General features: G+C 41.4%; 2 protein-coding genes across 2 annotated transcripts in view; one reads left to right on the top strand and one right to left on the bottom strand.

The window, feature by feature from the left end:
* Window positions 1–2508, top strand: part of LOC307227342 (mitogen-activated protein kinase-binding protein 1-like) — a gene marked incomplete at both ends in the record, with an annotated part of 31581 nt that extends 29073 nt beyond the window's left edge. The window contains 3 exons of the mRNA XM_079996621.1: window positions 26–113; window positions 604–775; window positions 2245–2508. Of these exons, the coding sequence (XP_079852747.1) occupies window positions 26–113; window positions 604–775; window positions 2245–2508 (524 nt within the window). The remainder of the gene's footprint in view (window positions 1–25; window positions 114–603; window positions 776–2244) is intronic.
* Window positions 2509–4487: 1979 nt separating this feature from the next.
* Window positions 4488–14040, bottom strand: part of LOC307227341 (uncharacterized protein) — a gene marked incomplete at both ends in the record, with an annotated part of 25686 nt that continues 16133 nt past the window's right edge. The window contains 5 exons of the mRNA XM_079996620.1: window positions 4488–4646; window positions 5407–5578; window positions 5662–5750; window positions 6059–6363; window positions 6598–6925. Coding sequence (XP_079852746.1) covers window positions 4488–4646; window positions 5407–5578; window positions 5662–5750; window positions 6059–6363; window positions 6598–6925 — 1053 coding nt within the window. The remainder of the gene's footprint in view (window positions 4647–5406; window positions 5579–5661; window positions 5751–6058; window positions 6364–6597; window positions 6926–14040) is intronic.

Below are 14040 nucleotides of genomic sequence, written 5' to 3'. Positions count from 1 at the left end.
CTAATGTGCTTTTCTTTACCCACAGTCCTGAAAAAACGATCGTCTCTGAGTGTGGAGCCTGCTTCGTCATCAACGCTGCTGATTCAGCAAAAAAGAGATTCAGTTTCTGAAAGGTAAAAACAGCAGCACGATATATCCTTCTTCCCCTTCTTGTCGTCTTCCATCTTCCGTCTTATTGTCGTTGGTATTATATTTTTTAGTAGTAGGAGTAGTATGAGGGTATAATATTGTTGTGGTTACCGATACGCGTCTTGTGACGCTCCATAGAAATTACAATGGAAGACTTGAATGTCGATGGATATCAATCTCAAAACCTCATACACATTCATACACATCCCATTCATACACAATTTCTCTTAGTGGAAGCTCTTAAACTAGATACACTAGTTATACAATAATTTCAAATGAATATCCATTTGTTTATTTTTAAGAAGCTGTGGAATAAGCAGGATAATGTGCAGCCAGCCAGTCATTATCGCAAAATAACCACTAATGCAATAATAATCATAAATGCAATGCAATCATTTGTTTTTAACATGTTGTTATCAAAGTGTTATCACAGAAACTTTAATAACGCACATTTCGTCCCTTTTTCCGTCGCAGTGTCAAAGACCCGATCCAGGAGGCCGGGGCCAGAGAGCGCCCCCTGGTCCTGGTCCAGGCCTCTGCCTTCCGCACCCCAAACCCCCAACACCCAGGTGTGACCCAGCTCCACCCCTCCATCGTCCTCTCCGCCGCCACCCCTCCGCCCGCCCGTCGCTCCACCTTTCCGTCTGTCTGTCCCTCCACTCCACCCCCAGCTTCTCTCTCCCCTCCCGCCTTCTGTCCGTTCTGCTGCCACAGAGGTGAGGCCGCTGTGCAAACCTTGAGTTTTTGAGTTTCTTTTTTTTTTTTGTTTCCAAAAAAAAGGTTTTACTCAGTGCAACTCAAATGCCAAATAAACCCAAATGCAACTCAGGTTGCATTTGGGTTTATTTAGGTAGTCTGTCCAGTTTTCTAAAATAGTAGTCCAGTACTTACTGATGGGTACTTGAGTATTGGGGCGGGGGGCACACGCAATATTTTTTATTTGCTCAGTAAATTGTGTATATGTGTGTTTCACACTCTAATCCTGTGAAACATTTTTTTTCATTGTTGTGTTGGTGCATTTTGGACCAAAAAAAAAGACAATAAATGACCCTGATGAGGACTTTGATCTCGCTAACTAAACTGCAGCACATAAGCATAGCAATATAAGTAAGCAAATGATTTTCTTTGATTGGCTCTGGAATTCAAATCTTGAATCTCTGAAAAGTTACAGCTATGGATCAACGTCAAAATATTTACTTTGTAACTAGAATTTTAAATATCGAAATGTATTCTACTCTGTAAGGAAAATAAGTCAAGCAAAATTCAAGTACAAGCATTTTAGTTGTACTTAATAAAGTCCCATTACAGATGAAAATATGCTTGAGTACACTAACAACCGCTTACTTTCCATCTCTATTTTCTTTCATATTCCTGTAACCAAATTTTTCCAAAACTTCTTCAAATTTCGTGTGTGCGCGCGTGTGTGTGTGTGTGTGTGTGTGTGTTCGTTTGCCTTTTACTGTGTGCAGTGGGAGTGTCATGGGGTATTTTCTTTTAAATGTTGTTTCTTCTACAGTAGATAATTTCATCACTATGGAAACCTGCAGGCAGGCCGTCTGTGAACTTCAGGACAGTCTGAGGAGAACCGCGATGCTCTACTCCATGGTCAGTGTGTGTTTTTGTGTAGAATAGAGAGAGGGTGAGAGACTATAAGACTTGAAGAGAAGTTGGGCAAAGGGCAATAGAAAGGGAAAGTAAGAGGACGCTGCTGACTCCAGTGGTGCTAGAAGGTTCTCAGGGCCACATTTTAGGTCCGAATAGATCTGACCTAAAATGTGATCAGTTCAAAGTCCAAGAGAAAGTCAGCCAATAGAAAGGTTGAGGCGGTGCCCTGCAGTGGGAAGTTCACGCCAGAAAGGCCCCCAGCGACAATGAGCTGAAGCAGTTCTGTCAGGAGCAATGTGACAAAACGTCTCCAAGCTGATGTGTGGGATTGGACTGATCGACAGTTAGGAGGAGACATGTTGAAGTTCATGCTGCTCAAGGGAAGCAACGGTTCACATCCTTGGGTTCTCGATCCATTTCTAGTACTTTGACCTGATCACATTTTCGATAAAATGGATGCAGAAAAGACTTCCTAAAATGTGCCTGCTCCCACGTTTCCCCTCCATTCAGGCTCTGAGCTGTGGTCCAGACCCCAGCAAGGACCAGCAGGAGATGAGGGAGGTTCTGTCCGAGGCCCTGAGCATGGTGCGGGTGGAGCTGGATTCTCTGCCCAGTCCCAGCGTCCAAGCTGACGGAGGGTCAGCTGGGGACGGGGACAGGGACAGGTCCCTGGGGTCCAAGGGGGGGGAGGGAGAGCGGGCCCTGGCTCTCCTAGAGCAGTACTCTGAGTTGCTGCTCAAATCTGTGGTGAAGAGACTGGACAGCCATACTTAGAAACATCCAGCAACACAGATATATTTATTTTATGCATGTTAGAGGTCTTCATAGGTCTTCAACCCTGAACCCGACTACCCGAGGCCCGACCCGGGTGCTGTACAGGTTTGAGTCAATATTTAATTATGGCCATTTGGGTTCTGGTCAGGGACCATTCCATCGCCTTGGGTCCTGGGTCTGTGTCAATAGTCAACTGGACTCCAACGAGTGGATTGAAGTTCAAGTTGAAGTTTATTCATATCGTGCTTTTAAAACAAACCCGATTTTTTTACATTGGTCTCAAACTGAAATGTTTCAGACATTTCAGGTCTTGTTGGTCTTCAAGTTGGGCAATTTTGAACTTTAAGGGAAAAATAGCCAGGTTTTTTTTTTTTTTACTTTTTTGGGATTTGGGTTTTTTCTCCAGCACATTCGGGAATTGCCTCGTAATACTGTTAGAAATAGACACATAATACTGTTAGACAAGTAGCTTGAAAAAAAAAATCTCTCGTGATCGATCAATTCATTCTGTTTTACATTTTAAAATTGCGTGGATTAATTAAGCATTATGATTTTAAAAACATAATTTATGGGTCAAGATTTATCAATATATTATGACCCTGTAGTGGGCCACATTAAAGTGTGTCATGGGCCGAGGTTGTGGCCCCGGGGCCTGAGGTTTGAGACCGCTGCTGTGAAACGATGGTAGAATAGTCAGAATACAAGGGGAAACAGCATTAGACGCAGTGGAGGTTTGGTGCGCGCCTCTCGCTGTATGTCTAGATCTTTTTATTATTTTGAGCTTTTTCCATTTCATCCGACATTGACTGGCCAGAAAAAGATTTTCTAAAAATTTTAGAAGCAAATTTAATTTGGGGTCCAGGAAATTCCCCAACCCGACTCTGATCCGGGTCTTTCCGGACAAATTTCTTCGGTCCAATCAGGTTCAGATGTGTATTTTGGGACCTGTGAAGACCTCTAGTATGCATGCATGTGTGTGGACATTCTGTATGTCAGTGGCCTCCACACACACATACTTTAGCACTAACTGTATTTGGAACACTTCTTCACACTTCACACTTCACAACACTTCTGTTATTTGCACAAGTATCTTTTTTTAGGGTTTAAAACTCTTACCACCCATACTCTGTGTAGACTGAAGAGATGTGTTTATACTGAGACAATCTGAGAAATTAATGGTGACCAACACGAGTATGGATGCCAAGAAATTGCCATATTTTTTAACTTGCCTAACTCTCCTTTCTTTATCTTCTCAAATAAATGTTAAAATGTGTTGTTTTTTTCCTTGTACCAATGACGATTGCACTGTATTTTAAAAGTATACTTTCTTATACACAATTTCTAATCTAAATTTTTCTAAATTCATCTAAATGTATTTTTCCATGCTTGTAGGTATTTTTTTTTGTAGTGCGTCGTTGATTTTAATGTTTCCCAGTGATTTTGTATTTCCCTGAGTGGTTTCTGTGCAATCTGGTTTCAACCTGTTTGAAACATTGTTGATGGATGAAAAATAAGCATTGTAAATGATGATATCTTTAGGAGTTGTTGTTCTTTCCTATCTTCCTTTATTATGTAGCTCAAACGATCCCTTAAAATGGATATTTCCACTGGATCCTATATATTTATATTTATTTTTAAATTTGTTAATAACAACTCAATAGTACAGAATTATCACATGTGATTTATGCCATAAAATGTCCTAAAAAGCAAATCCAAGGCATCACATTTTGTACATTATAAATAGTTAGAATAACATTGTGTGTTGCAATATGTCTCCAAGTGAACTCAGCTCATCTGTTATTGTGTTAGTAAACTTATTACAGTTTTTATCAATCTATAATAATATTGTGATATAGAAATTCCCCAAAAATTCCTCCAGTTTGTGTATATGCTTATTCATTACATTATCTGGCTCATACATCTGCTTTTGTACTGATAATTATGCATCCTCCTAAGTGTTGACGTCTTTAAGTGCGACTCTATGGAAGCGTCTCCAGGTTGACGAAGGTGAGCACCACGTCGTGCAGGATGTTGATCCTGTCGATCTGGTTGAGTTCTCTGACGCGGTGCCGGAACTCAAACAGAGGGATGTTGTTCACCGCCACTCTGAACTCTTCAAATGTGCAGAGGATCTTCATCTGCAAGAGGAAAGAGCGACTCTGCAAACTCTCCACAAACAGCGTACCAAAGATTGTTTACCTTGATCTTCATTCTAAATTCATTGAGAATGCCCTGAGTGAAATTAAGGATTTTTTTGTTTAATGAAGACACCCATTTCTAACCCCTTAATAGTTCTCGGCCTACATTAGGATGACTAATATTTAGTCAGGCCCCTAACCATCAAATCTTGATAAAAAATTATAGTCTATAAATCAACACATCTGTTGATCTCCTTATAAAGGGGATAAAATGATTACTGAAAACAAAACACATACTTTAAATTCTGTTCTACTCTTGAGGTGATGTTCAAATTGCCAAAGTAAAGAAATCAACTTAAGAAGCCCTCAGGCCAGCACCTGCCTCCAAACATTTCAATTGGTATTAAAGTTCTACCTAGAATGCCATGGTACTGAGCATACTGTACATGATTAGCTTATCCAGATTAGTAAGCCTTTAAAAGTTTATTAGCACATGCTGGTTATTTATGTTAATATTGGTGAAAACAACATTAACATGTAGGAAGACCCAAACTCTTTGAGTTTCCACTGACCTCCAGGAGCCTCCCTGCTGTACAACAGCTCCCTTATCTAGGATCATCCTCCCCAAACGACTTTCCAACCCTTTCCAGCCCTTCTGCCAAACGTTAGCCTGACGTTAACCACGGGAAAGTTGCCTGGGGTCAGTAAAGCGGTGTACTATCTTGACTAACTGTAAAACTATCTTCCCTCTCCAACTGACCTCGAACGGGCTCCCGGGAGCAAAGGGGAAAGGTCCCTTCAAGTCTCTCTCCTCTTTGCCCCAGCGCTCTCCCGCCTTGTGGTTGCGGACCAACACCTGTTTGCCCCCTTCGCTGAAACGAGGGTTGATGTGAAAGACAATGTCGTTGCCTCGCAGGAAGTTCACGGTAAACCTGCAGAAAGAGCAAAGAACATCTGATTCTCCTCTTTTGCCTTTTGGGTAACATCGGGGGCCTGTGTGCGAATGCCGGCTTACATTTTCGCGTTAGGTTTGACGTGGCCCATGATGGTCATCATCATCTTGTCATAGACGCCTCGGGACAAATTCAGGTTGAAGGGCACGCTCTGAATGGCAGAAGAATGACAAAGAAAGCAATGAATCCTCCGGTCTATCAGAAGAGAGGGCTCATGCCCGAGTCATCAAATTATCCATTGATTACTGACTTGACACATCCATGCTGCTCAAATTTTGTGATCCATCCATCCACATATCCAACCCACTAATTCAACTGGACATCTGGTCACCCCATCTGTTCGCATGATCCAGTGATCTATTGATGCCATTGGACCATGTATCTACGACTACTAATTTCAAGCAGCCTAATATTGTATATTATGGTCTTTGCAAATGCCTTGTCTTTCGTTTGACTCACTAGTGGTCCTGAGGTGGGTGACAGGGGCCAATGGGGAGGCATGAGCGAGGGGTTCTGTCCGGGCCATCCTGGCTGCCCTGGGTTGTAAGTCCACGACGGCGGGGTAGTTGGCCAGCCTGGTGCGCCTGGCTGGGTGTTAGGAGCAGGGACTGGAGCAGGCACTGGTACCGGAGTAGGGGTTGGGACTAGGTTTGGAGGCATGGCAGGTTGGGGCTGGGATGGCTGGTACTGGGGACCAGGCCAGCACGGGTGGCAGGGTTGAGCCGGAACTGGGGCTGGGGCTGGAGCGGGTGCAGGAGCTGGAGCTGGGGCAGGGGCAGGGGGTGGAGCTTGGGCAGGGCCAGGGAATGGGACTTGGGTAGGGTATGAACCTTGGGCAGTAGCAGGGTATGTCATTTGGGCAGGTGCAGGGTATGTAACTTGGGCAGGGGCAGGGTATGTAACTTGGGCAGGGGCAGGGGCAGGGTATGTAACTTGGGCAGGGGCAGGGGCAGGGTATGTAACTTGGGCAGGGGAGGGGTATGTAACTTGGGCAGGGGCAGGGTATGAAACCTGGCTAGGGACAGAAACTGGTGCCGGAGCGGGTGCTGGGGCTGGAGCTGGTTGGGTCCCGGGCCAGCAAGGAGAGTTTGGCTGACCGGACCAGCACGGTGGAGGCTGGATGGGCTGTCCGGGCCACACAGGGACACCTGCCCCAGGCTGCTGGGTGGCCCACTGGCTTGTGGTCTGTGGGGCAGAACCAGAGGACGGGCAGCCGCCACACAGAGCATCAGAGTGCTGAGGGGAAGGGGGAGGAGAGGAGGAGAGGTTGGGGTCCAGGATGGAGATACGGGGCAAAGAGAGGGTGGAGAGGATAGAAGAGACCAACTTGCAGTTGCAAACAACACCCAGTGACATAAGCAAAAACAAAATGTTTTTATAATACAGACAAAGAACATGCCAAGGAAATGACTGTGATGACCTCGAGCATTTTGACTGGTGCAAAGTTTGGAGGATTTGAAAAAGTACTTACATCCATTCTACCTGTAAAAATAGAACATGTAGAAATATAGGTTAACCCAAAGCTTAAACAACAGGCAGTATATTGTAAACAAGCTGAAGAAACTAAGTAGTTTGGGACTCTGAAGCTCACGAGGATGACAAAGCAGCAGTAAATGCCAGTGGATAATTGCTTATAGTTGCATAATGCATTTGTAACAGAAGGAAAACGGCATCATGGGATGCACTCATTCAATAATGTGAGAGAATGGAGAATGCGTCGACTCACGCAGAGACTAAATGCCACAGTGTTTGTGGATAATACGAGTGCACGAGACAGTGACAGTGAGACCATTCTTCCACCTCACCTCAGGTTTTTCTTTTGGTGATAACAAGTTCAACTGTTAAGGATTTGTGTCAGGAGACTCCATGTCATTCCTTAACTTTCAACACAGAATATGATGATTAACTAACTGTGGTAAAACCCACGTGGTCACACGATATTACCAAACCTATTTTCAAACGAAATATCAAAAAACATTTTATATCTATTGAAACCATTTGTTAACCATTGTTTCTATTAAGAAATATCTTGTTTGCTGTTTTGGGGATTTTCTTGTCTTTCTTAAAAAACATTTGTGCAATATTATCTTCTCAATATTGTCACAGTATTATCATTATTATTATTATTATTAGTAGTAGTAGTAGTAGTAGTAGTAGTAGTAGTAGTAGTAGTAGTACTAGTAGTAGTAGTAGTAGTAGTAGTTGTGAGGCAGCAGTACTGCTGCCTCACAGCAAGAAGGTCCTGGGTTCGATTCCCGCCTGGGGTGCTGTTGGCACCGTGCTCCGGCGGGTTATCTCCCAAATAGGAGCCTTTCTGTGTGGAGTTTGCATGTTCTCCCCGTGCTCACATGGGGTTTGCTCCACCTAAGGTCAGTACGGACCCCCACCAAAAACATGCAGACACCATCGTCTGACCAGCGATGGACACTCATCACCAGGTCCCCGGGCGCGTCCACGAATGCTGCCCACTGCTCCTGGCTGTGCCCCCGGAGGAAGGACAAGCCAGGATGGGTCAAATGCAGAGGCCTCATTTCACCAGCCACCATCCAAAGCATGTCCATGTGTGTGTGTGTGTGCTTGCATGTGTTGTAGTGTGGTGTGCTGTGTGACGATTAAAGATTGTTCTCTTCATTTCTTCTATTATTGTTATTATTATTATTATTATTAATAATTATCATTATTATTAACACAATGTTATTTTCTATCATCTGTCATACTTCTCATTATGGATCATCATTAGCTTAATAATGTCATCATAATTATCATGATAATCATCACCATCTTTGTCAGAATTATGACATCATCATGATCACCATTAAAATGAGGATTATAATCACCATCATAATCGTCAAAATTATGAGTTCTGAATGAATTTCATCATCATCATCAAAATTAGAATCATGACATCTACATCCTCATTATCAATATTAAAATCATTACATCACCAGCGTTTTCACCATTAGAATCTCCATTAGAATCATAAATAACGGAAGAGTTTGATTGTCGGGATCAGTTGATCGGATACGATGAATTGATCAAAACGTTCTTTGAAGAGTATTTGTTACTTATTCGATATTAAACTATGTGTTGTTGTTTCATGTGAATCATAAAGTGTCACTTTAGTTACTTTCATAATCAAAATATCAATCACCATAATAAGTCACATAATCATCACAATCCTCATGACGATCAAAAACATTACTCTTATTATTATCATCAGTAACAGTTTTATATCCTTTAGAAGACATTTATCTTGTTTTTATTCATTTTGTTTTTTAGATATTAGCCATATTTCATTTGAAGCAGCAAATTATTTCCCAAACTGAGAGCCAGACTAATTTAAAATACTTTACAACAATATTCAAGGCGTATTTGTCCCCCATTCATAGTTTAACCAACACAGTAAGGATTTAGAAGTTACCTCTTGCAGTGTTTGGTCCTTAGGTGTGTATGAAGCCAGCCTTGTGTCGTTTTGGGTTATTCAGTTCAGCCAAACTTCCAGCCAAACACAAGCTCTTTTATAGTCTCCTCGGAGCCACTCCTCACTAAAACACTCCCTTATAGGAGAGTATGTCACTCCTCTAAGTTCAATCAGTCCTGCTATGTGAGTTGGGGTATAGGGGGAACTATAGGATATAGTATATAGGAAATATAGAAAATGTAGGAAAATATGGCATATGCTACCAAAATAATAATAACAACCCAAAAATAATCAAGCAAAAATAAAGGATGTGTTTTCTTGTGTTTGACCAAAAAAGGAAAACACGAGAATATGGGACATAAGAAAATATAGGATATAGTTTAGGATATGTGACCAAAATATTAATAAAAAAATAATAATTATGAAAAAAACAAAAAAACAAAAATCCAAATAATGTATGTATTTTCTTTCTCGCTAGAACCTGATATGGGAAAATGTATTATAAGGGAAATGTAGGAAAATATGAGATATGTAACCAAAATAATTATAATAATAATAACAAATAATAATAATAATAATAATAATAATAATAATAATAATAATAATCATAATAAATAACAATAAATATGTATGTTCTCTGCCTTTCTCTCTCATTCTCTCTCTCTCTAACAAAACAATATCTGGGATATAGGAATATATAGGATATGTGATCAAAATAATGCTAATAATAATAACCAAAAAATAACCAACCAAAAATAATAATAAGTTGAAAATAATTGATGTATGTTCTCTCCCTCTCTCTCTCCCTCTCTCTTTCTCTCTTTCTCTCTCTCTCTCTCCCTCTCTCTCTCTCTCTTTCTCTCTCTCTCTAACAGAAATATGTGAAATATATATAGGAACATATCGCATTTGATATATTGGGAACTATATGAAAATATAGGATACCAAAATTATATATGTGTTAACAATGAGAATATTAAGAGTAAAGAGTAATTGACAAGTTTTACTCTTTATCGATCCATACTTTTACGCTTTCTCCATTGGAACCAATGTCAGAACCAGTGTTAGAACCAATGTTAAGACAATGACGGTTTCTCTCCTAACGACTCTGATTCATGATAAGCATCATGGGACTGAAACATGGACATTCCAAATCTGAAACTGAGGAAGAGACAGAGAGTGAACCCGTGGACCCGTGGTATTTCCGCTTGCTTTTAACTATTAATCTTGATTGTCGAATAAAAGAGACAATATGTAACCTGGGTTAGTAAGGGGGATGTCGAGTGCAAATAGACGCCGTCTGTCCAAATTAAAGCTTGGTGACTGTGACTGTGTCCAGGGAAACCCGACAACAAATAGGCGTCGAACACGTCCCGTTCACTGGGCCTTTTTGTCCACGTTGGGTTACTGGATTAGCCCTGAATCCCTGATACCAGCTGAGAAATGTTCTGCATTTTTAGAACCTGAGAAAGTGGTGAGGCTCTAAAACGTCATTCCCAATAAACTCAATGTCCATTATTCTCACAGCTAAGTTTTTATCAATATATTATTTACATGTGAGTTGTTACTAATTAATTCTATAATAATTTGATATATTGTAAATCATACAATTGCAGTGTTGATCCAGTAACTCACTTCACTATGTACATCAAAAATATTATAGTCAACCATAGAATTTCTTATATCAGAATATTTGCTGCTTATTTGCTGAGATTATTTTTCATCTATCATGTGTCACAGATTGTACAGGTTTGGAAAAAAATGACATATTATCAGGATACTAAAATAACCTATTCACTGCAGGTTCAAACCAAGGCTAAATGGAGTAAATTCCTAATTAATGTGCCCATTCCACTTTTGTTTTTACATACCTCAGGTTATATGTCCTGTGTGCTCAATATTGAGAAATTATTTTATTAAATGAAATGTTTTAAGATCACAATAAAAGGTTTATTCTTCTGACATCAGCGCTTCCTGCAGAATGTATATATTATCTCATGGTCACTGAAGCAACACGACTAGAGAGCACATGCTTCCCTGGAAACATGCCCCTTTTTTAAAGGGGACCTATTATGCTACTTTTCCCAATCTTATAAAGGTCTCCGAGGTCCCCAAAACATGTTTTTAATTTCTTTTCTCTTAAAATAACAACAGATTATGCATTCTAACCATTCAAACATGCCTCCAATCCACTTGTCTGAAATTCAGTGGGAGGATCCACCCTCCCGAGGCCCCTCGTTCTGTGAGCCAATGGCATTTGAGCATGGCTTCCGGGTTCCGTTGTATATACTCCCTTAACTTTCACTGCTTTCACCTTATCAGTCCACCAAAATCTGTTTCTGGACAAATTTGAGGTAAGAAATAAACAATCCAGTTGCTGAATCTTCACTCATTCACCGCAGTGTCCGGTGCAGCGCGGAGCTTGGAGAAGCACGGGATACGGCGGGGCTTGGTGCTTTTTTGTTTCATTCAATTACGGAGACATCGGTAAATACAATTCAAATTGAAACAAATTCAATTACATCTACGGTTTTGTTTGGAGAAAAGCGGAGCGCATTGTGCACTGCAGCCTACAGTACAGTCAACACCCACACAGAAAGAAATACAACAGAATTAAATTGGAAATACTTACATTTCCCTCGTCTGCATTTTTGTGATGGACGGCTGTTATTAATTAATCTTTCTTTTCAAAGATTTGCGCTGGTCTCTGCAGCCAACAGAGCACTTCCCATGATTAGCTCTTATCTTCACTACGAGGGGATCCGGTCACTCCCCAGCTGTGGGTGGAGTTACTCAGATGGAGGGTGGTTCTAATTCTAATGTGTCTCAATGTTACGTAGTACTGAGACAAAGCTGAACGGCTCTTTTTAGGACATGTTTTCGAAAACAGACAGCTCACTAAAACTCACTGTGATGTCTTATTGCACAGTTTGTGTGTTCGTAGACCCATCAGAGACGCAAATGTATGTGCACAAGCACTGAAAAGCTGAGTTGTGCATAATAGGTCTCCTTTAATGTTAAAACAGTTCGGCATTGAGACACTAGGGGGCGCTTCTAATGCGTCTGTACCAGAGGAACCGCATCAGTGCTGTAAAGGTCAGAGATCAAGGACTTCACAGATACAGAGGAGATGATATTTTGGGATGAGACATTTTGGAAAGAAATAGATTTTTGGATTGTCAAATTATATATTGTTGTTCATTACTGCTGAAATGTATATTTTGAAGTTTTAAATTTACGTCATTAATTCCACTTATTCTTTGGTTTATTATATTATACATTTGTATTCCTCAAAACAACCTTTTACTATCTAGGACACCCCAAGCATTACTCTATATATATATATATATATATATATATATATATATCAAGTCGATTTTTACTTTGTTCGTCTACGTCCAATTGGAGCAATTCTGATTCACTAAAAATGGATTTGCACATTGTGGCATGTGTGATTTTTCACAGTTGATCATGTCAATTTACATATCGCATCATATTGCACAGCGTCATCATGTGTTATCGGCTGTTGAAGCCTTCGAGTCCTGAGTCATGTGTTCACATCGAGTCATTAATTCTTAGGAACGTATGAAAGGCCTGAGGAAAGCAGCTGCTTCACAAAGATGCACATTAAAAGACGCTGAAGGACTAGGCTGCGTCCGACGAGTTTAGGCTGCTGTGTGTGTCTGTGTGTGTGTGTATGTGTGTGTGTGTCTGTATATGTGTGTATGTGTGTGTGTGTGTGTGTGTGTGTGTGTGTGTGTGTGTGTGTGTGTGTGTCTCTCTCCGGGTTGCTCATCCCCATTATGATTTGTCATCTCCCATGAGCATTTGCAGGAAATGCTGGTTCCTAGTTTAATTGAACTGTACGTTGTTATCCACGGAGATAAACAAGCAAATGTTTTTGCTTTTTTCCTGTGTATTCAGCGCAGGGCCTGGTGTTTCAGGACAGGAAGCCGTGGATCGCCAAGCCCCGAGGGTAATTGCTCAGTACCAAAATCAAACATGCATTGGAAGATCGGCAAGATGGCCGAACAGAAGGCCTGGAAGACGCCCTGGCTGGGCGGCTCGAACCGTAGGACACGTATTAGGTACGTTTTCAGGGTTATACGATTGCCCTTTGCAGTTTGTGTGTAAATCTAGAGGAAGACATGAGGCTTCCACTGTGGGAACCAGTCACTGTAATACCCTCTCATTAGACACCAAATCCTTATCTAAAATAGTGATCTAATAAGTCTTTTGAATGAACCCAGCCATGCCGCCGCTCCCAGCATCGTCACAGATTCAATTCAGTCTTTCTTTCTTTCTTTCTTTCTTTCTTTCTTTCTTTTAGGGGGTATCATTCGCAACAGTTTGTTTGGGATACTGAAAATATTTTCTCGTCGTCAGGTAACAAGAACCATGAACCATCAAAAGGTCCTCTGTCCGTCCTCTGGTTGGCAAAAACCTCCGAATGTCACCCTCGTTCACTGTGTTGGATATGCATTAAAGGGAAATAGTCGCTGAACCCATAACCACGACATCGGAAATACTCTGCGACGATGAGCGGCTCGGTCAGGTTATTGGTGAGGATGTAAGAGCTGATAAAAGAATGCTCCAAACAGTGACCTGAAGTCGATCTTATCATTTGGTGACCATCCCCATTCGGGTCTCCATGTTTATGTCTATGTGTCATCACGTTCCAATTCACACATGGTCTTTTTATGGACATATCATATCCGTTTGAACCACATAGGGGAGCTGCAAAAAAGCCAACCCCCGACCCCCCACACCCCACCCCAAGATGAGGCAGAGGATTCTGGGAGGAACAGGGGTTTCCAGATGCTAAGCTGGTGGCATTAGCCTCTGATAAGCTCTGGGCGGCGGTCCAACTGTCATTATCAGCAGCCCCCCAATTCTACCTATTTAAGACCCCCCCCCCCCCAACCCATTCTATTTTTAAGGGTTAACAGTGACAAATTTGCCGTGTAATCCAACTCCCCCTCCTTTTACGTCTCCCACAACACACTCAAAATCGGGCAAC

This window comes from Zeus faber, assembly GCF_960531495.2.
Source record: "Zeus faber genome assembly, chromosome: 2".
Lineage (NCBI taxonomy): Eukaryota > Metazoa > Chordata > Actinopteri > Zeiformes > Zeidae > Zeus > Zeus faber.
This window is presented reverse-complemented; position numbering and strand designations above follow the sequence as displayed.